Source organism: Apium graveolens, chromosome 10, assembly GCF_009905375.1.
Source record: "Apium graveolens cultivar Ventura chromosome 10, ASM990537v1, whole genome shotgun sequence".
NCBI classification, from domain to species: Eukaryota; Viridiplantae; Streptophyta; class Magnoliopsida; order Apiales; family Apiaceae; genus Apium; species Apium graveolens.
Window position 1 is genome coordinate 225,581,547 of NC_133656.1, and position 22,745 is coordinate 225,604,291.

General features: G+C 34.4%; 3 protein-coding genes across 5 annotated transcripts; all 3 read right to left on the minus strand.

Annotated features, from left to right (window-relative positions):
* Positions 1–563: 563 nt before the first annotated feature.
* Positions 564–4,881, minus strand: LOC141689933 (calcium-dependent protein kinase 8-like). The gene is made up of 8 exons (XM_074494466.1): positions 3,980–4,881; positions 3,571–3,694; positions 3,307–3,450; positions 2,689–2,841; positions 2,462–2,577; positions 2,151–2,318; positions 1,497–1,727; positions 564–992 (listed from the first exon to the last, which is right to left on the minus strand). The coding sequence occupies exons 1-8, from the start codon at positions 4,478–4,480 to the stop codon at positions 846–848; spliced, it is 1,584 nt and encodes a 527-aa protein (XP_074350567.1). The 5' UTR covers positions 4,481–4,881; the 3' UTR covers positions 564–845.
* A 1,814-nt stretch (positions 4,882–6,695) lies between these two features.
* Positions 6,696–16,302, minus strand: LOC141690117 (putative elongation factor TypA-like SVR3, chloroplastic). The gene is made up of 14 exons (XM_074494767.1): positions 15,949–16,302; positions 14,729–14,838; positions 13,941–14,144; positions 12,772–12,948; positions 12,220–12,372; positions 11,043–11,132; positions 10,177–10,311; positions 9,959–10,075; positions 9,404–9,555; positions 9,222–9,306; positions 8,597–8,691; positions 7,766–7,931; positions 7,461–7,656; positions 6,696–7,265 (listed from the first exon to the last, which is right to left on the minus strand). The coding sequence occupies exons 1-14, from the start codon at positions 16,187–16,189 to the stop codon at positions 7,132–7,134; spliced, it is 2,055 nt and encodes a 684-aa protein (XP_074350868.1). The 5' UTR covers positions 16,190–16,302; the 3' UTR covers positions 6,696–7,131.
* Positions 16,303–16,890: 588 nt separating this feature from the next.
* LOC141690116 (disease resistance protein RUN1-like) lies at positions 16,891–21,779 on the minus strand. 3 transcript variants are annotated; one of them, XM_074494766.1, is made up of 5 exons: positions 21,228–21,779; positions 19,369–20,476; positions 19,164–19,283; positions 17,985–18,896; positions 16,891–17,579 (listed from the first exon to the last, which is right to left on the minus strand). In XM_074494766.1, exons 1-5 carry the CDS (start codon positions 21,737–21,739, stop codon positions 16,998–17,000), a joined length of 3,234 nt encoding a protein of 1,077 aa, XP_074350867.1. In that variant the 5' UTR covers positions 21,740–21,779; the 3' UTR covers positions 16,891–16,997. The 3 variants fall into 3 exon arrangements, with proteins under 3 accessions (XP_074350867.1, XP_074350866.1, XP_074350865.1); XM_074494765.1 differs by having other exon boundaries at positions 19,011–19,283; XM_074494764.1 differs by having other exon boundaries at positions 19,002–19,283.
* Between the last annotated feature and the right edge of the window lie 966 nt (positions 21,780–22,745).

The window sequence follows — 22,745 nt, forward strand, 5'->3', positions numbered from 1 at the left end:
CAAGTCCAGCACTAGAAATGGCGAAAGCAATGGGGTTTCTTACTTTGATAGTATCATTGAGGATTGTAAGACCCTGTCAAGGAGTTGAGTTGAGTTATGTTTATATTTTATTTACTAGCCGATCTGCAAATAAAGTTGCTCATCGTAAGAGCCTCTTATTATGTAGCTGATCATGTGTTCAGGAGGGCAGACCTCTCTCTTGAATTGAACATGTAATCACGAATGATTTGCAAGTTTAATGAAATCTCTATAACTTTCAAAACAAAAAACGTTCACAGCCAGAAATTGCTTCCGAAGTCTTGACTCATTGCACAACAGAACAAGTCCTAATTAAGCCCTGGTAAAACGCAAAGCTAAATGGACCATACAATAATATGATTAATATGGTGGGTAATTGGTCATTGGAGTTAATATTATGTATTTTCTGATTACCAAGCTATACTAAACTGCTTATTCCAGGTACATTTCCATCGATTCAACGAAGAATCACCTACTTTCTTGGTGATTCTCTGCATAGACATGCAGTAGCAAAACATTAAATCAAGAAAGGAACATCAAAGTACTGCAGAATAAAAAGGTAACATGGATTGACTATAGACCAGTAGTCGTATATACATTAACAAATGAAAATGTAACACACACATTCCCCCTCCCCTCGCAAAATCTCTGTGAAGCCCTCTTTGGAACTGTTTTGACAAGATAACTTACATGACCAATATGTGCTACACGTCCCAAAGAAGTGTTCTCATCAAAAAATCAAGAAAATAGCTGATCTTTGAAACACAAAATACATGACACTCTCTATTATACAGATAGGTAATTATTTACGTGGAAAGTTAATCTCACTAGTCCTTCACCTTCACTGATCCATCTCTGATAAGTGTTAAGCTCAGACTATTGTATCGTTCTCGTGAATACTGCCTTGATGCTTTTCTCCAATCTGTCCCAGACTTCATCATTGCAGCAAACTCATCATAACTTATGCACCCATCCTGAAAACATTTAAAAAAACTAAATAAATTGAAGGACAAAACTTGCATCATGAACAGGTATTTAGTAAAACTGCATTATGTCACATCAATAGGTAAAACTTATAGGGCGCAAAGCAGAAGCAGGTGAAATTAATACATGTTTTTCTCAGCCTAGAGAATGCAATACAAACACTTAACTCAAAAGATTAGAGTTTAGAAGCTTAAACATGTAGTCAATTAGATGTGTATAGTACTGGCAGGCCAACTACATGTTAGGATCAAAAAACAGAGTTGATACACAATCTATCCAATAAATCTAGCATCTAAAAGGGAAGCGAATGCAACATGATCTATAACATTAATGACTAATGACTTCTTTATTAGAGTCAACATCACCAGATAATGAGGAATTTTAGAAACTTCCTCGATTTGGAATTGAATAATTAAATTATGGAGAGAGTAGAAAGCAACATCATTTTTTTATGAATAATAATTATAGTACGAAAAGCTTGGTGAATCACAAACCTTGTCAGTATCCACGTCCTGCATTATCGCAGTAATGACTTCTTCGCTACTAGTATCAACTTCATCCGATAATGCATCTCTAAGCTCTTCAATCTCTATAAACCCATTTTTGTTCTGATCAAAAAATGCAAATGCTTTATGAAGGTGATCATCATTCCCCATCTTTTTGAGGTGGACAGAAATTGCTACAAATTCTCCATAGTTCAGATGTCCATCTTTATCAATATCTCCCTGTTAAATCAACCTATGGTTAGTCATTGCAAATTTCAAAACGAGTAGAAGCATGAAAAACAAGGGGCTGCAGCTGAAGGCTCGGTGTGTACACAAACTTAAATGGGTTCTCTGACCAAGGTCATAGAAATTTTTATAATTTCAAATTTATCAGGTATTCTATTGCTTAAATTTCTTAAACTGTAGAGCGAGGCCCCATTTTCCTAAATTTGAACAATGGTCTTTAAACCTAGGAAGCTCCAGATTGATATCAAAACTAACACCAATAATACATTAATACCATAATTGCTAGGTTTCTATTCTAATTGGGATAAATTTGGCATCTTCAAAATGCTTAGTGAAAGTGATCTTAGTCGTTTAACTTTAACAAGTATAAAATGCTCATATTATTTTGGAAATACTTATAGAAAAAATTATACTTACAGCTTCCATAAGAATTTGGAGATCCGCATCAGCAATCTGCTGGCCAATCTTGTGTAATCCTACTCTCAACTCATCAATGTTTATCTTTCCCTTGTTGTTGATATCCATCACTTTGAATCCCTCCTTTATGCCCGCCACTTCTTCATCTGACAAATGCTCAGCAATCACCTGTGGTTGACAGCAGTTTGGTTCCCAATTAAGTACAAAGAAATGAAGAGGACAAAGTTTGCCAAATAAGTATGAGGTAATAAAGTTTCATATATTCATATACCGATTGATATAATCATAAAAAATGAGACTTCAAACAATACCTGTAAAGCTTTTTTCTTGAGCTTGTTCATCATAGAAAATTGTTTGAGTCTAGCTTTAACAGTCTCACCCAAAGAAACATTTGGAGCTTTCTTGTCGTTTTGTATCCAAGGATGATCTGCAATTAATCACCAATGTTAAGATTCTATAGTTTACACCGGAGCAATTGGGTACAAGCACTAACCATAAAGTTTCATGGACTTTGCAGTAAAAGAAAATTCTATTTTACCTAGTACTTCCTGAGCAGTAAGACGTTTTTTCGGATCCGGATTAAGCATTTTCTTCACAAGGTCCTTTGCACTATCAGAAACCTTTGGCCACGGGTCTCTCTTGAAATCTACAACAGATCGAATGATTGCTTGTGCAACTCCTTGTTCAGTTTCTGCACAGTTACAAAAATAATTTGAGACAAGAAAATCTGAGGATTGAATTATAACTACACAAACAACATAATTCAAGTAATTTGGATATCGGAAAAAATCATTGTAGATATAGTAATGGTCTATACCTATAACCTAAGACATCTTAAAAGCATGGTCTACTTCCAAAATAATTTGATAAACAAAGTAATTACAGAATATTTTTAGTGCTAAAAACCTGATATTGGGTGCCTGAAGAGATAAAATTAACATCATAAAAACTTGCATTCTATGAAACTATTAGAACATTTCTTATTTTTACTTATAATCTTATAAGACACAGAAAGTACTAAGCTAGTGAACTTTCCTGCAGCCACCTCACTATCATATTACACATCTACACAGTCTCTGTGCTGATTTTTAGATAATACGAGCAATAAAAATTACGAAGCAAAGAAGTACATTACTTTGGAAACGAAGAAACTAACCTGCCCAAAAGGGTGGGACACCACAGAGTAAAATGTAGAGAATAACACCAGCACTCCAAACATCTATCTCTGGACCATAATTTCGCTTTAGCACCTCAGGTGCCATGTAGTAAGGACTTCCTACAATTTCGTTAAATGTCTCACCTGCAAAGAGCAAAAGTGCATTAATTAAGTTATCTATGTAAGTAGAAAGACCACTGGCCACTCTTGATGATATTTCTGAGCTAATTAAACACGTGCTTTAAGTTTAAACTATATTCTTACCAGGTTTGAAGAATACAGACAATCCAAAATCGATCGTCTTTAAAGCTGCTGTTTCCTTTTTATTTGCAAACAAGAAGTTCTCAGGTTTAAGGTCTCTATGCATAACACCATGCTTGTGGCACATCTGCAATATAATGAAGACACTTATTCATATATTCTAGCAAGGCAGAACACAGTAGAGGGTAATCCAGTTTGGGGGGGGGGGGGGGGAAATCAAGGTACTAATGAAGTCTACTCGTAAATGCTATTCCTCAAACTCGGTGAGGTCATACATAAATGCTATAGAATATATGCAATTCTAGTATTCAAAATTACCCAGATTTAACAAAGTCATTACTCTGGTAAAACTATGCAAAATTGATCAAATTCGCAAAATATACATCGACATCCAATCAAGTTAAAAACTCACCAGAATAATTTCGATAATTGTTCGAGTTACACCAGCAGCAGCCCTTTCAGTATAATGTCCTCTAGCAACAATCCGATCAAACAATTCTCCACCCTCACACAATTCCATAACCAAATGCACAGCCTTATCATCCTCATAAGTGTCCTTTAAGCTCACAATGTTTGTATGTTTAGGTAAGTGCTTCATGATCTCAACTTCTCTCCTCACATCCTCAACATCCACTCTAGTCCTCAACTTCTTCTTCGAAATGGACTTACAAGCATAAACTTCACCTGTTGATTTATCAGTACACACATAAGTAACCCCGAATTCGCCACGCCCCAGCTCATTACCAAGCTCATATGTCTGCTCAATTTCATGACCAGTAGGATTCTCCAATACATAAGACTTGTATCCACCTTTTGTATAGTTTGCAACATAATCAACTGAGAAAGGGTTTGGCTTGTTTTTTCCCTTCTTCTTCACAGAAGGATCAGATGGAATTGCACAACAATTTCCCATCTTTTTTAAATCCTAAAAAAATCAATACAACTATGAACAAAAAATCAAGAAAATTTAAGGTGGGAGAGCAATAAAGATCAAATCTTTCTGAAAATTCTTGCACAAGAATGAAAACCCAACTGGGAAACAGTTTAATATAAGTAAAGAAATGAATCAACTGAAAAAAATTGAATCTTTACAAAAAATAAGAGATGGGCTAATTGAAGAAGTGATCAACAATGTGAAGGATGAAGTCAAGAATTAATGGGGAAGGGGGGCAGGTGAATATAAGGAAGATGAGAGGAAGAGGGTTGGGGAAGAAAAGGTCGAGAAAGGGAATTTAAGACCAATCAGACAGAACAAACAACTCACAAGTCAAGGACATTAATTATTGTCCCATTTCTTGGCTACTTCTTCTTATGTTTACTAATCAAAATTGTAGTACTAATTATGTATAGTATATGTTTGTGTTCTGTTCTGAGAAGTGATCAATCTTCTCCTGACTTTGACTCCAAGTTGTATGTTGTTTGTTTTGTAAAGATTAATATAGTGGCATCAACTAGAATACAAAGTGTTAAGATTTTTGTGTCAGACACTTCTGTTTTACTAGTACAAATCTTGTAAGTTTAATGGTAAAACAGGGGATTAATATTCTCATTTGTTTAAGTAATTATATTCTCATTTTCTCCGTTGGAAATAATCAAATCTTCTTCTGGCTTATATGACTGAATTATGTAGTTTGGCAATGGAAGATTTGAAAATCTACAGCTACAGGCTACAAGTTTGCATTTGGTTTATGAATACATAAATTAAGAAAGTTTTATGTTATAAATTATTCAATTAGTCCCAGATAATCCTAGGTATCTGTTGTAAGGCAGTTAGTATGACGGCATAACTAACAGCAATTAATGTTGTAGACGTTGCACATCATGACGGCATTATTAGTTGTTGGAAAAAGTCGTGTCTAATTTGCCGGCTTTCCAGAAGTTGACTTTGGTCATCCTTCCTTTTTCACGGTGGTCACACGTGTTGTTTATTTTAATTTACAATTTTTCTAGTATAAGCCTCCGAGCATGTGTTTAGCTTATTTTAATTATTTTAATTGAATATTACTTTTTAAAAATTGTGAATTCTATGCATCCAAAAAAATTATATATATCAAAATTAGCTAAATTTATAAATTTTCTTACTTAATATATGTCAATGGACACACTAGACAAATCATTTAAGATTGTGTATAGTGTGGGTTTATGAAACACATTAATCACTAACTTTTATGAATTTGAAATATTTCTATCGGTAGAATTGGTGTCATGTTCATCAACATTTAAAATTGAAAGGCTAATCAAAATTTGACACATAATTTCTTATTATGTGCCCAAAGGCATGCCCCAGAAATCCGATCATTTAATTTATATGCCCTCGTAAAAAGAACTTAGTAAAATTGACTTCAATTCTTTTTTCTTTTGTCATAATTAAATCCATTTCAACTTATTTCAACTTGCAATACTTGGAAACTTTAAGTTAAAATATATAGATTAAACTAATAATGAAACAGTAAAACTTTTATTTACTTAGGAAATCTTTTGTTTTTGACAATAATACTTTGAAAATTAAAATCCGCAGACGGCGCCAAACTAATAGATGGCATAATTATTCAATAAGATGTCGTATTGGTGCTAGTGCCTTCTTATTTTATTACTATCTTAAATATAATTATTACTATAGAATTAGTGGAGAATAAAGGAAAGTGGAGTTATATTTTAGGTAAAAGAACAAAAAGAGAAAGTTGGGTTAAAACTAAGCAAAATCCATAACACACCCCAAGTTGATCACAATAACAAATTGCTTGAAAATGATAAAACCAATGCCCAGTTGGCGGTTGCCTACTCTACTCGTTTCGTAGCTGCCACCGAGGTCAAGCCAACTTTCATGGATTGTTTCCCCCTCCAATATTTTACTGATCTTTCTAACGTATTGTATCATGTGTCCATGAGCACATAATAAGCACCATAGAAAAACCAAAAACCGATATGTAAACGGTGACCAATACCCTTATGCGTGTACATCCTACAAATCTTTAACAAATTTTACGCAGGTCATCCTGTGTTCGCAAAATATTCATCGTGCTCCTGGCTTCTGTAATTATATAATGATTTGAAGTCAAATATTGGTGACAAATTGTGTGTTAGCAGCCATAACAATCAGGCAATTAGACAAGTTTGCAGGAAGGATCTAGAACAAGGCAGTGCCAGCTCTGGATAGCTGGCCAAACAAATCCTCTCAAACTTTTATTCATTTTATCATAATGCCAAAATTGCCATGCTGTAATTTTTAGCCAAGTACAAGAGAACCTTCAAGATCCAAGAAAACAATTTTCCTGGTTCTCAAAATCGTTACTCACTATGAAATCTCATCAAGTATACAATGCTGTTCAAACCTATCATGCTATTATATACATCCATCGATTGAGTATGCAAAAATGAATGCACCTTTCTGAATGTGTTAACTCGACATACCTGACTCTGCTCAAAACTCTGTATGCTAATGGGAGTCACTGACCAAAGTAATTGTGGTCAGAATGTTTATACTGTATCATGACATGGATCATCCGGACGTGAATTTGGCACCCTTGGAAAGCCGATAGATCATCTAAATATTTGCATGTAAGCTTACCGAGATTTCTTTCCCATCTTCGGATTCTTTAGCATTCGGATACATTGAGGAGTGACTTCCACTAGTTCATCCTCTTGAATGTACTCTATGCAGTCATCTAAACTATACTCCAAATGGGTATCAAGAACCACTGCACAGTCCATAAGGTAGATAAATTATTAGGTTCAACAAGACAGAATGTGGCACATACCTTTATACTCCTAACGATTTCAAATAAATATAATACAAGACGGAAGCATACTGAAAGAAACTATATAATAACAAGAAGTTCTGTCCATAATTGAAGTTAATCACTTTCTGTCAATGTAACTAAGAGGTTTCTCACCTGTGACTTCTTTATTGGAACGCACATTTGTAGCAGCCTTTTTCTTGCACACGTTCAATGCTAAGTCACCAGGCCTTTGATGAATGCCAACAATCATACCTTTATATACCTCGGCTCCAGGGCTGATAAACAACTGTCCTCTTTCTTGTGCACTAAATAGAGCATAAGATGTAGTGGTTCCATTCTCAAAAGCAACCTATAACCAGTCGCGCTAAATCTCATGGACAAGAAATGGACTAAAGACCCAACTTTTCAAACATTTATTACATACCACGATTTTTGCTATTACTTGTACAAATACTTACCAATGACCCCTGATCACGTGTAGATATATCACCGGCCCAGGGTCCATAGCTATCAAAAATTGTGTTCAGAATTGCTGTGCCTCGGGAAGCCGTCAAAATTGCATTCCTCAGTCCAAGAAGTCCACGAGTTGGTATCTTATATTTAAGCAATGTCGTTCCTTCAGACCTAGTATATTAGGAATAATCAATTTTTATATAATCTTGCAAATATTTAGGACAAAAGGACATTTTTTCTTTATGTGGACAAGTAAAAGGAGGTTTGTTCAAAATGAAGAGCAAATCACGGAAACCATGTCAAAGGAAAGTAAAACTAGATTTGAATTTACAATCAGACATGACAAACAATTGATATTTTTTCGTTTCAATAATAGTACGATATCAACCAAATTTTTGCTTGTGGATATAATGTTTCTGCCAAAATGCCAAAGAATCAGATAATGGTTCAAATGAAGGAATAGGCATGTTACTAAAGTTCCAGACAAGCATTTAGCAATAATCACCATGCCATGGCCTAATCCTATATCATCATTTCCGGAAAGGATTTTCTTTACTTGTGTTTAATAAGTTGGAATCTCTGTTTCTAGTGAGGGATCTACTTCACTTTTACAGTATAACAATCCAATATGCCAGCAAATCTTCATTTTCAACATGATAACACATGTTTTAGAATTAAAGAACTAGCTGGGTAAAAATCTCGGGATTGTGATCAAGTGTATGCAGAAGCTAGAAAATAAATTTCTTTGTTATGTGATTCAACATCTCCAATAATGGAAATCCAAAATATTATGTTGTATAAACCACATATATAATAAAAAAAGTCTTTCCGCATACCCTAGCCCTTGCATATCTAACATCTGGCCTCGTCTTTTTCCTAAAAGCTCAACCACCGAACCCATGTGTGCTTCAGGTACCTCCACAGAGGCAATCTGCAAGTACCCATACATAGAATCTGATTTCATAAGCTGCCTGATATGAAACTTAAAACAAAATACTTCTTCATAACATAACCATAGTTTAGCGTCTTTTTGCCATTCCTCAGGCATTTACCACAGTACAAAACTAAAAAAGAAACCCCAACTATTTCTTGATACCCTTGTACATATAATTGCTGATGCAGTCTATAGTTTTGGCAGAAACAGAGCTTTTTAAATAAGCGATCAATTTAAATCTATTTTAGTACAGCTGTACGGCCACCATTTTGAATATTGAGGCTATACTGCAATTACTAAAACTTGAACCAACCCTTATCCAAAACACTCCTTATAAAAGCTTGGACACTCAGATTAATCCAGACTAAGAAGAGAAAAAAAATACTTTCTCAAGTTAAAATCATGTTCCTATTTTTCGAGAAAAAACAGAAGCATGCTACTAACTAAAAAAACTGTACAAAGACCGAATACATTTGAAGTTGAAGGAATTGTTATATATTATACAAACCATAACAATGAGCACCCACCTCATAAGGTTCCAGCAATTTATCATTTACTCTCTTATTGATAACTTTAGGAGGTCCAACCATAAATTCGTAATTCTCTCTTCGCCTGAAATTTGTGTCACCGTAATAACATGTGTGAAGAATATCAGTACGGGTCAAGACATGAACAAATAAATTAAAGTCGGGAAATTTGAACTCCTTACATGTTCTCTATAAGTATAGTAATGTGTAAAGTACCACGACCGCTAACAAGAAATGTATCCGCAGTTTCACCATCTTCAACTTTCATAGCCAAATTTCGCTCAATCTCGCGGTAGAGCCTGTCTCTTAAGTTTCTACTGGTAACGTATTTCCCCTACAAAATAATAGAGAGCATGTCACTTAAGCCCTGAAGAATATCAGCATCAGCAGGAAACACGCTGCAATTAGATCATAACTACACAGGCACAAAGTGCACCAAAAACTGGTTTATTATTGTGGCATTTAAATATATATACATAGAAGGAGAGTGATTATGTAAATCATGTAGAAGGCGGAGTGGCTGCACCTCTAGTAGAGATACAAATTTCACACACACAACACAAGTCTTAAAACGTTTTAAAGGGAAACAAGTATGCCAAGAAAATATGCTTTATATATAAGGATGTACCATGTGACTTCCACAATCAGCAAACATTTGAGAAAATTATATTAGAAAGTACTTCCAAAATTGGATTGTACACAGCAAAACGTGTACCCAGATACTTATTTTCACACACCTCGCGGCCTACAAATGGTGACGTATTAATAGAGAAAGCCATCTTCACTGTTGGTTCTTCGACTCTAATGGCAGGTAAAGGCTTCCCGAAAGTCTTATCAGCAATTGTTTCCCCAATCTGAGTATAGAGAACAAGTTTCTTGTCATTAGTTTGTACAGTAAATTTAGGCTTTTTACATACACAAGTCATGTTGTCTATATAAGAAAGCATGGTTCTACCTGAATATCATCGATACCACAGACCGCACAGATATCACCGGCTTCAACAGATTCTACAGGAACCCTATAAAACTTCTCATAGACAAAAAGTTCACTAACTTTTGAAAATCTGCATGCATCGTCTGGGGTGCATACCTACAAGTGCAGTGACAATTAGAACAAAATTTTTAAACAACTGGCTTCTTAGGACAAGATCTAAGGAATTTTGGTAGAAGCACGTAGTTATGCATGGATGATTTCAGATAAAAACATGAAACAGAATCGAAGTTCCAATTCATAGTAAAAGTAACATTTCATTTAAGATAATCTAGAAGAGATTATGACATGTAGTTGTCGTGGCACCCAGGCCCCAATCGGTGTTAGATAAGTTGGCATCTTTGTTCATGAATATCAATGAAACTACAAGTAGTAATGAGCTTCAAGTATAATGTGCCTGTAACTATATCAATACGTCTCACAAATACAATGAATTTCCGATTTTCGCAAATACATTTGTTTGAGATTTGAGAAAGCGTCAGAAAAAGTCTTTCGTGATTGGTGAATTGCAAAGAAAAAGTTAGTCTAAAGTAGTAGCAATTTCCAGAGAAGAAAATACATTTATTACTCGATCTAGTTGGTGCTTTTAAAATTAAAGTAATTATCTAACAATATTATAGAATGTTTAACTGGTGACTTGTAAAGATGAATTTTTATTTACTTGACAACTTAACCTAACTCTCCCCGAAAGCAGTCAATCTAATTCTAACAAAATTGAGAAAAAAAAACCTTAATTCCATAATTGTAATGATTCTATATTAATCCCTATAAATGATTAGGGAAAATAAAATTAATGTAACCACAGCAGAAGTAGGTGCAATGCATCTTACCCGCACTTCCATTCCTCTGGTTAGAATTCCAGCATGCAGACGTCCAATAGCAATCCTTCCTTTGTGTTCCTCATATTCGGTATTTGTTGCCTACAATCATATTTTAGAAGTAACAATATTCAGCATAGATTTCCTGTACATATTACATTAGTACCAACTGCAAGATAGATTGGCAGAGCGAGAAATATTTATATCAGAGTGTAGAGATGTTCTCATTGTAGAATTAACACCATATGCTTTATAGCAATCAAATGAGGTACTGCTTTCATGGCAGATAATGTTTGTTGATGTGCTCTTGTAAGCAAGACCAAGTTTCTATTTTTTTCATCACTATAAAGCTCAAATTACCTATTAGTCAACATTGTTTTAAAAGATACTTAATTACTTCAAATGTTCATCAATCCAACTTAATATGAGAAGTAACAATTTTTTTTGGTAGTTACACATCTTTTAAATAGACTCACACACATAAACATCCTCCAGAATAGGTTCAGGATCCCCCATCCTCTGCATCCCATTGGGAGGAGAAGGTGTGTATTGGGTGCAAAAGAGGGCAGGATGGTAAGGGGACTTTTTGCAGCAGATTGTCAATATGATTTTGCTTGTAGAACAGAAAATCTTGGCCAATGAAGGAGGATGTGAAACAGCCTTGATCAGGGGGCTTGATTTGTTTAATGAGCAATCCAGAGCGAGTTTTGTGGTAAATAAGATTGAATATCTAGAGCGAGTTTTGTCTATTAGTTATAACCCATCCTTTTCAGAGTGGCTAGAAAAGACAAGCTGCTAGTTAATGGTCCAGCCTTATTAAATTCCGTGTATCAAAGATTAGGAAAAGCTGAGATCCACAACGGGTTGCATGATGTGGTTAAGGACAGATCCCCTGAGCCAACACACATGTATAAAATTACTTTGGATCCCTACAAGGTTATAGTCAATCAGTAAGTTTAGAATTACTGTGTCTGTGTGCTTGTTGTAAGTGCATATTTCACATTTTGAACTCTTTAGGATAATGGACAGATCTAGATCTTCTGCTTCACCTATGAAATTAGGGTAAAGGCCAATCTAAAAAGAGAGCAGCTTCTGTTTTATTTATATACTATATTTCATAGCAAACAATGTTACGACATAGCAATGACATGGCTTTGCAGTGAAAAGATGCATCACAGTAGTCACTTACAAGCATTTGAAGTGCGCCATCTTTGTCAATATGTGGCCCTGGTATGCATCGAATAATGGTCTCAAAAAGAGGCCCGAGATCCTCTGCCAAATTGTCAGGAACAAGTCCAGCCTTTCCCTTTATACCACTTGCATAAATTACTTGGAAGTCACACTGCACATAACAGAAATCAGATGAAGAATTAATTATATATCCTGATGTATCAGGACATCAAGTACCTTTACCATATGATAGTTTTTTAAAAATGAAAATAATAGTTTAGATCAATCTTCCAGAATTATTGATACTACATTTTTCAACCCCGTTTGAAGAGCTTTTGAGTTCAGAGGCAATAGTCTGTTATCTTTCAAGGTTTAGATATCAAAAAATGAAAAAAAATCTTTGGATAGTAGGAGTTGACCCCTTTTTTTCCTTCTAGACCATTATAGCCTTCTTCAGGTCTATCATCTATTCCAAGATTAGCTTTTAGTCAATGTGCAGCTTCATACTGACAGTAATTTAACATACATATTTTAAGACTTTGTTAGATCTGGGTTAAAAAGTTTCCACTACCTGCTCATCAGATGCATTGAGTTCAATGAAGAGTTCGAAAGTAGAATTGACAACAAATTCTGGACGAGCAGAGGTTCTGTCGATCTTATTAACCACAACAACAACAGCAAGGCCAAATTCTAGAGCCTTCTTCAAAACAAACCTTGTTTGTGGCATTGGGCCCTCAACAGAGTCAACCTACAAATAATGTGATGTCAATTTGTCAGTCAGATGATCACTAAAACAAATGGATTAAAATTTGCTTATCCAGAAACCAAACAAACATGGAAATTTTAAAATGATGTTACAATTTTAAGTGACATTTTATAATGTACACAGGTACCAAGTAAAAACCATAAGATGTTAACGGTAAGCCTAAAAGATCAATCGGGTATGATTAGTGGGGTGGACAATACAAAAGAATACACAAGTTTACTGTTCTACAGCCATTTCAACTCGAGAAGAAGTTTTTCGAAGAGTATTATTAATATCAATTTGACAACTGGAGTAAGGTTTCACTACACAACCAACAAAAAAAACCATCATGCTTTTTCATGCACATTAGACAGACCACTAGCACACTGTCAGACTACATAACAAAATAAGCAAGCAACTTATTCTAGAGAAAATATCTGTATAACACAAAGAAAAATAGACAAAAAGAAGAATTTGCAGACTGAATTGAAAGGGTTTAAAAAATAAAAATGAAGTATCTTTATTAAGAAAACGTAAATCAAGAACTTTTTCAACTTATGAATCTAAAGTTTCGTCAATATGCAAGGCCGTAGGACAGTGCAAACTGCAGAAATTTGTCATATTAATTGAGATGTGTAATCATATCATATGTAATTTTGGGACTACAGAGCTTTAATATGTAGATCAAGTGACTGAATTAAGCACTCTTATCTTTCTTTATTAGAGCTTTAATGTGTAGATCATTGACCTGTTTTTTTCTAGAATTTTGTCAGTGATTATTTAAACTAAAATCAGGTCACTAGAAATTTCCCGGGAAGACTGCCACTTTGCCACTCCATGGATTCGTAGAATCTACCAGAATACATATAATGAGTAGGGGATACCCAGAGAGACAGATAAAATTTGGTATTGTAAGCACAAATACACAAGCACCAAATGCAATAAAAGTCTAGAAGCAAGGAGCGCGAGAAAAACCAGAATGTATAGAGTATTACCACTAACAGAACACCCTCCACCATATTCAGGACACGTTCCACCTCTCCACCAAAGTCAGAATGTCCTGGAGTATCGATAATGTTTATTTTCGTATCTTTGTAAGTGATTGACGTGTTTTTGCTTAATATAGTAATTCCCCTTTCACGCTCCAGATCATTTGAGTCCATTATTCTTTCTTGAACAACTTGGTTGTCTCGAAAAACCTGTGGAATATACCAGTGAGATAAGTAAATGATTAAACACCAGTTCAATTGAACATGTCAAAATGCCACAACCATAGTTTATTGCCTCAGCACAAGGCATCTGCTAGAAAAACCCTTGAGTCTCTAAAAAATTATATAGGCACCAGCATTAGCCTCTTTGTAACTTGTGTGGTTCAGTTTCCCTTTGTTCAAAATTATATTTTACTTTAAGTTCAGGTCCACAGGTTTTATTGTGTAGTATACTTTTCAACAATTAAATAAACTAATTAAAGATAAGACAAAGATTCTTCATTAGTAAATAAATATGAGATTAATGTTGTGGATAGCTTCCCAAAGATAATCATCACTTGTAGATATGATGCAAATTACAAGGTCTTTAGGTAGCTAATATTATATGTAGCTTTCAATACAATAATATTCATTTAATTCAATACAGTAGGTCTTAAAGAACTATCTAAATATTGCACATGGATCATGTAGTTTATAGATTATATATATTTCGAATGAATCATGTAAGCAACACATTTGATTTAACTAATATCATGTTAAATACAAAAGATAATAAGATTTTCCGAAAGAGTTACTTTTGCTTGCTTCAACATAGAATCCACCAGTGTTGTCTTTCCGTGATCTACATGAGCAACAATTGCTATATTCCTTATGTCGCTTCTCCTCATCAGCTTGCTCCTCCTCTCTAAAGCAGTGAAGCAAACAGTTAAGAATACGTTAATTAATGTTGGTATATAGGTGCACATAAAACAGTTTGAGTAGCAAAATCATAATGCATGTAGGTAGCTGATGTTTAAGTCGAGAACAAAAGTTGAGTTGTAAGCTGTAGGAGATTGAGAACTCAGTATCTACTCATCTAACGCTTATCTAACTTCATTGCATATTTTGGTAAACTGAAAAATGCAAAAATTATAACACATTTCCGCACGATCGCAAGAAAACCTTTATATCTAGAAGGGGTGAGGTCTACCTCCTTCCTATTCTTTTCCGCATCTTGATACATATATTGAACCATGTGTTTCTTTTAATAATATATCTCTTATAGTTAGCATGAATCACATGAGCTAATTTAGCTAGCAATTAGCAACCCAAACTGTAACTACTCATTAGTTGACGATTCATCACTCGTCAGTAAGACACATTAAGTAAGCTAGTTAGTCATTTTCTCAACTTTTACATAATGAAGAAAGTATCCACATTTCGAAACAATTCATATTGCAACAACTACATAATGAAGAAAGTACCCACCTTTCGGAAAAATTCATATTACTACAAATACATAAGAAGAAAGTATCCACCTTTGGGAACAATTCATATTGTTATAACCACGCAATGAAGAAAGTATCCACTTTTCAGAACAATTCATATTGCTACAACTATATAAAGTATCCACCTTTCGCAACACTTCATATTGTTACTACATAACAAAGAAAGTATCCACCTTTCAGAACAATTCATATTGCTATAACTAAATTATAAATCCACCTTTCGGAACAATTCAAATAGCTACAACTAAATAATGAAGAAATAACCCATCTTTACTCTACCACCTTAAGGTTTTAGAGTGATTGGTTACTTAACATGAAGAAAGTATCCACCTTTTGGAACAATATATATTGCTACAACTAATTAATGAAGAAAGAATCCATCTTTCCAAACAATTCAAATTACCAAGCAAATCAAATGGCAGATTGATATTTCAATTTCAGCATTACAAAAATATTAGTATTTCCAAAGAATCAAACACATAGTACTAAAAGTATAATAGTAATCAAGAAAACACACACACACATACCAGTAGCTGCAGCAGCAGCCTCAGCTGCAGTATCAGTGTCAGCAACTTCAGAAACAGAGCATTTCACAGAATTAAAACCTGGGTTTTTACTAAAACACCCATTAAACAAAAGCTTCTTGTTTAAACGAGCAAAAGATTGGGTTTTTACAAATGGGCTTGTAGAATTGAAGCTTCTTGTTCTAATGGGGTTCAAACAAAACGTGGGTTTGATAGAATTATTAATTCCAATAGCCATCTCCATTTTTCTCTCACTCTTAACAACAAGTATAGAGAGTAGAGAGAAGAGATGGTAAAGGAGAGGTTGTTATTGAAAATGTGTGTATATATGCAATGTTATTGTATGTATACGTTACTTACAATGGATAAAGAGGTGAAGATTGGTGTTTTTTTTTTTATTTTTGGTTGGTTGAGTTTTGTGGGTTTGTTTTGTGTTGTTATGAATAGTCTTGTTTGGTTCTTGGTTGGCCCAAATGTGGTGTGGCTAAATGTAGCCCACATGTTTAAAGTTTTGATTTTTAATAAATTATTAAACTTATTAATATCAAGTTGCAACTTAAAAGCTTTTGTGGTTTAGAGAATTGAGGGTTTTATTAGTGAATTTGTTAATTTTTTAGGCTAAAAATTGTGAATTGTATGAGCGTTGCAGTTGTACTTGGTACCACAGTGTATATATAAGTCATATATTAATATTAATGTATATAATTTATTAGAAGATAAATACAAAATTTGTTTTAATAGAAGAGTGTTTTGTTGATCTGGATTGTAATGTGTATAAAAGAACTGTATAAGCTTTAAAGAAATTAGCCTAGAATATGAAGTGAAATTATAAGTTTTGTAGGATGTTTGTTCTTGGATCAAAATTTGACTGGATTCTTGTTAGGAATTTATTCCCATTTGGCATTTTTAGATACATACATATAGATTTATAGTAAGAAAATCAAATGGAAAAGAATGAAAATTTGGCTGCTGTACAGCAGAATTAGCCAAGGTCACTAACAAGCCTTAAAGGGCATTCCCCAGTTTCTACAGCAGACAGCTACTTTTCTGTCTCAGGAAAAAATTCTCTTTATCATGAAATCACGTCCAACTGTGACATGCCCGAGGATGTATAAATGTGTTGTTCTATGATGTGTCCATGGCTGAATTTCATAGGGGATGACATACTGAGAAGTATTATCACTGGTTTGTCCTGTTTCTTGTAGCTTGGTTGAATGCACATATGCTCGTTCTTCCTCTTCATACACAAGTTCAACACCAATCTCTTTTACCTCAAAATTGTGATTGGAATGACATGCAAGTGTTGAAATAGTGACCTCGTCTCCTGGAGCAACCTCATACATACCGAATTTCCAATGACTTAACCATGTCATATATTCATCTCCCTCAGGAATGCCATAACAAGTTGGACGATATATGATCATATCATCCTTGGTCCTGTTATCGATCATCAGGAAGAACTCTGTGGCCGACTTCAACTTGTACACAATGCAGGTGTTTATGTATCTGAGTTTGGAACGAGATGTGATAAATGATACTGAAGATGCGTTGCATTGAATAGTGAACCAATCTGGAACGCTGTCCCCAGGGTAAAATATGCTGAATGTTTTGCCTCCTAACTGCTCATATACTCCCTGCATAGTAATCTCATTTAGTAAATAGCAATGCATATACATGCGACTCCCACAAGCAGGCAAATAGCTCAGCCTCTTGTAAAGTGCTGATGAAAAGCAGTGCTCGCCTAATTTTTTATAACACAAGAAAATAATATCAAACTAAATCATATTAGTGGTCGCCGTCTTAACAAACAACTGGCCAAACTTTCAGTTCGCGCAAAATGGCTAAAATATCTTCTAACCATTCAAAGAAAATTGGAATGAGATAGATGAGCATATACCAGCGGTATAAAAGTCAGTTTTCTAAAAAATGAATATTCTTGTTGATTTTGTAATTAAAAAACAGGTGAAATTGGCTTTCACTTGATTATTGATTTGTGTAAAAGAGGAAAACATAAAGAGAGAGTGAGTGAGAGTGGTAACCTGAATTGGGCATCTGCTTTCAGTCAATGAATTACTATTGTATAATCTTGTACGCATTTTTTTCTTGACTTCCACATCATAAATACCACAACTGTTGATGAATTCTGAGTCTATTTGTCCGATTGGTACAAGCTTGAAAATGGATCCCATATCAATTAGTTTCGTGCATCCCCATGGAGGACAATAACCTCTAAAAGATGCACCAGGCATCCATGTAATTTTCTCCAATGAAGGGCAATCCATAACAACTAAGTCATCTATGTTCGGCAAATCTTCAAGCACTTCAAGCTGGTTGCATTCTGTTAACCAAAGGAATTCAACCTTTTTCAGATTTTTAAAGCAATCTGGTAGGAAGTGAATTGGGTTCCGACTCAAGTTTAAAAATCTAAGTGTGGATGTGACACAGAAATCCTTGGGAAAAGCATTATCATGCAGATTGCAGTTCGCCAAACTTAATTCAGAAATGGAGCTCTGTAATAAAGAAGTCAGCGAGAGTTGGGGACCTATTCTGGGTTTCGAAACCCAACCCCAGATGAATCGTAGCATTGATTCATTTTCCTGAGTTTTTTCGCCAGAATTACCAAAAGAAAGTCCATCAGCATAAAAAACTTTCAAAGATACCATCTTTCTCATCTCTATAGGTAGCACACCAAGATTTGAACAACCCGAGATGATTAGTGTTTGCAGTAACTTTAGCATACATAGATTGTTTGGAAGTTTCTTCAAGAGTTTACAGTTCTTTAAATTTAATAATACGAGTCCTTCAGCCATTCCAATAGATTCATCAATCTCGACTAAACTTACACAATCTTCAAGGAGCAATTGCTCAAGAGCAGGTAGCTGTGCAAAGTCCGGGGTTTTGACAATGTCATGACAGTTGCTCAGATTAAGAAACTTTAGTGATCCAAGGAGCTGTGACACAAAGAAGAAGAAAAAACACGTCTGCTTAACTTTTAAACGTCTTATAGAATCTTATTCTTTAAATTTGATGACAATTCAGAAATTATAATGGAATACCATGTTTACCTTCCCCAGTGTCTGCAATTTACTACTTTGCATGTCAAGTGCAACTAAGCTACTGAAAGGGAAGTCATTTGGTAAAGATCTTAAAGTATATCCATGCCAAGATAACCATTTCAACTTTTTAGGGAAGTCCTTATAACCTCCACGAAGCCGTACCTTATTGAGCTTAAGTATTCTTAGCCTGTGCATCACAGAAAAAGCTTCGGTTCTGAACTCTGTTTGATATGCCTTAGTCATATCCATGTCTAATGCTAGGCCTTCAATTGTTCTAGTGCCCTGGTAGAAAAAAAAAAAAACAGTAGCAAAATAATTACGATGTGAACCTGAAAATAAGTCATGTATTACACCGGATCCTTCTTACTGTTTCATCTTTTAATACTTCAAGGGAGTCTTTATAATGCCACACTCTACTCCGTTGCCCTGGATCTTTAGGTGATGGTTGACGTATAATTTCTCTGCCCATGCTCTGAATTGATTGATGCATTCTGAGCTTTCCATCATCAATTTTTAACAGACATCTATCGATAAGATTCTCTATTCCAATTGTTGTGAAATAATTACATTCATCCAGTAACCCAACCACAAAAGACATGGCCTCTCCATTAAAGAAACATGCAATCTCAAGAAATAAATCTCTATCATGATCATCTTGCAAAGATTCATAGCTTATTTGCAACATCTTTTGGATTTTGCAGTGAGGAATCATTTCAAGTTTCTCTATTGCACTCCTCCAAACATCTACTTTCTTGCCACGTAGAGAAGCACCTACAACCTCAAGGGCTAAAGGAAGACCTTGGCATTGTTTAATTATCCTCTCTACGTGATTTATATAACCTTCTGGAGGGCGATTTTCTCGGAAAGCATGCCAACTGAACAGCTCCAATGAATCAGTAAAATTCATTTTTTCCACAGCATATCTCTTACAATGTTCATGAGCATTCAACAAGTGCACATTCCGAGTCGTTATAATAATTTTGCTTCCCTGGTAAAACCACTCTCGCATCCCAAAGACTGCATTTAATTGTTCTACTCGATCTACATCATCCAAGACTATCAGAAGTTTTCTTTGATGAAGGGCAGTTTGTATCTTATGAATGCCATCACTAAGATTGTTGATGGTTGGTGTCTTTCCCTTGGAAATATCGGAAAGAAGTTGCCTTTGTAAGCACACTAAACCATCAGACCGTTCAGAATATTCTCTAATATTTTCTAAAAAACTGCTGCCTTCAAAGAATTGGAAGTTTGTGTTATAAACGTATTTGGCAATGGTTGTCTTTCCCACCCCTCCCATACCATACAGTGCAAACACTTCCACATCGGCGTAACCATATCTTAACCATAAACTTATGGCCCGTACTGATTCTACTGAAGCATCAATTCCAACAAGACGTGGTGTGATACTTGGGATTTTATAATTCACTTTATCCCTGACGACGTTAATTATTTTCTGAATAAATATTGATTCGTACCTATTAATGGGAAAAGAATTACATAAAAAAAAAGTTTATATATTGATAGGTCTTGTTAGTACTAAACACATGTTAATACAACAAATGTCAGAAAACATTCATAGATAGCATGTGATCTATAAGAACATGTTAACATTAACATACAGGATTAACTCCATGGCAACTCATTTTTATGTACAAGGACTATAAACTATTCCATCAGTTTTGCATAGAAGACCCTTGCTCTTGAGATTGAAAGCAACATGCTCTCTAAAGTGAATATATAGTAGATTACTAGATTCTCAAGTTGTTAGAACATGACGTAGTTTAACATTATATTCATCAATCCTCGTCACATCTCGGAATTGAAGAGTGGATTACTATAAACTCATTTTTTGGAGCATTTTCAACCTTGGTGTCCAAATTGAATTTTATATTGGGGTTGTCATGATTTGAATTGAGACTGTTGGGTAGATAAAGTTCCCATGCCATTTTTAATATACAATGGGGGAGTTAATTTCGTTATCACAACTTAATCACCGTAGTTTTGTTGGACATAAGTATAACTCCGGGGTTAGGGCTTAGGACTTCCTCGACACTTAAACTGTGAATTAGACAATTAGTATTGAGCTCGTCTAATTTTCATCTACAATACATTATGAATTGAAGTAAAAGGACTAGTACGGAGCTCAAAATTTGTTGACCTAAATATTGAAGAGCATTAAGAAGGCAAATAGTAGCAAAAGAACTAGAGATCAAAAAATAAAATTACCCATTGGCTACGTCTTGCAAAGGCATTCCCCCCAAATTGGCAACCTGAGTAAGAGCAATCCTCCATCGCTTTACTTTATCCAACAAGTCCTTTCTTTTTATACTATCAACTTCAGTCTTGAATTTCTCTTCATGCCTACATAACGCTTCGTAAACACAACCAGATTGTTTGCGAATATCGGATGGATCAACATGGTAGAAGATAGGTAATAAAAGACGTTTAGAATTGTTCCTACACTCGAGAATCAACACAAGTTCATCGAGACACCAACTTGAAAACGCAAAATTCTTGGAGAACACAATGATCCAACTTCTTGATTGTTGGATACCTTGTTCTAACTCAGATTTGATACTCTCTCCTCTCTCAATCTCTTCATCATCTCTAAAAGTGATCAAACCTTGATCACTTAGAGCAGTATAAAGATGATCAGTAAAATTTTTGCGGGTATCTTCACCTCTAAAACTTAAAAATACGTCATACCTATATGAATTTGAGGATTCTAATTTCAACATAGTTAAAAGATATAAAATCAGCTCCTCTATCTTTTCTTTGTGATCAATATCAATGAAAAGAAGAAAGACCAATGATATGAAATGTTGGCCAAAATGCATTTTTTTACCTATACTTTAGATAACTGCATTTTGCATCCCCTTACTATTTCGGCGCGACAAATTGTACCTTTTTCGTTAAATTTGTTAAAATTCTCAGGGGCATTTTAGGAAATTAAAATATTTAATTATAATTAGATCATTATTTAAGTTTTTTGACCCTCTAAATTATACTTTTCGAAAAAATTTAAAGAACGAAAATTATAGATAACGAAAAAATCTTTTCAAAACAATAACATTCAAAATTATCAAAAAATTTACGAAGCCAAAATTAAATAAAATATATACTTATTGAATTTATTAAAATTAATTATAAAAAAATATTTCAATTTTGAACCTTTTTATTTCGAGAAGATCTTTTTATTCTCTACAACTTCCGTTCTTTAGATTTTTTCAGAATGTATCGTTTAGAGGGTTATAAACCTTAAACAAAGATCTGAAAATAATTTAATATTTACATTTCCTAAAATACCCCTGAAAATTTTAACAAAATTAACGAAAATGGTGCAATTTGTCGCGCCGAAATAGTAAGGGGATGCAAAGTGCAGTTATCTAAAGTATAGGTAAAAAAATACATTTTGGCCAAACCACAGGGATGCATTTTGCAAATAACTCATAAAAAAAATAATAATCAAGTCTTTAACTACAGAAATAATATTGTAACTAGAATTAATAAATACCACTAGCAAGCATGATGGGAGGAAAGATTAACATACTACTTTAAATTAATTTAACTAATTGACAAGTGAATATATATTAGAATATACAATGGAGTCATAACATACCTCATATCACCAGATAATCCAAATGCCAAATCACCAGATAATGTCAAAAATGATCAAAAACTTGAAAATAGGCCTTCTGGTTAATTTTTTTTTTTAAAAAAAAATGTTTGATCATTTATGAACAG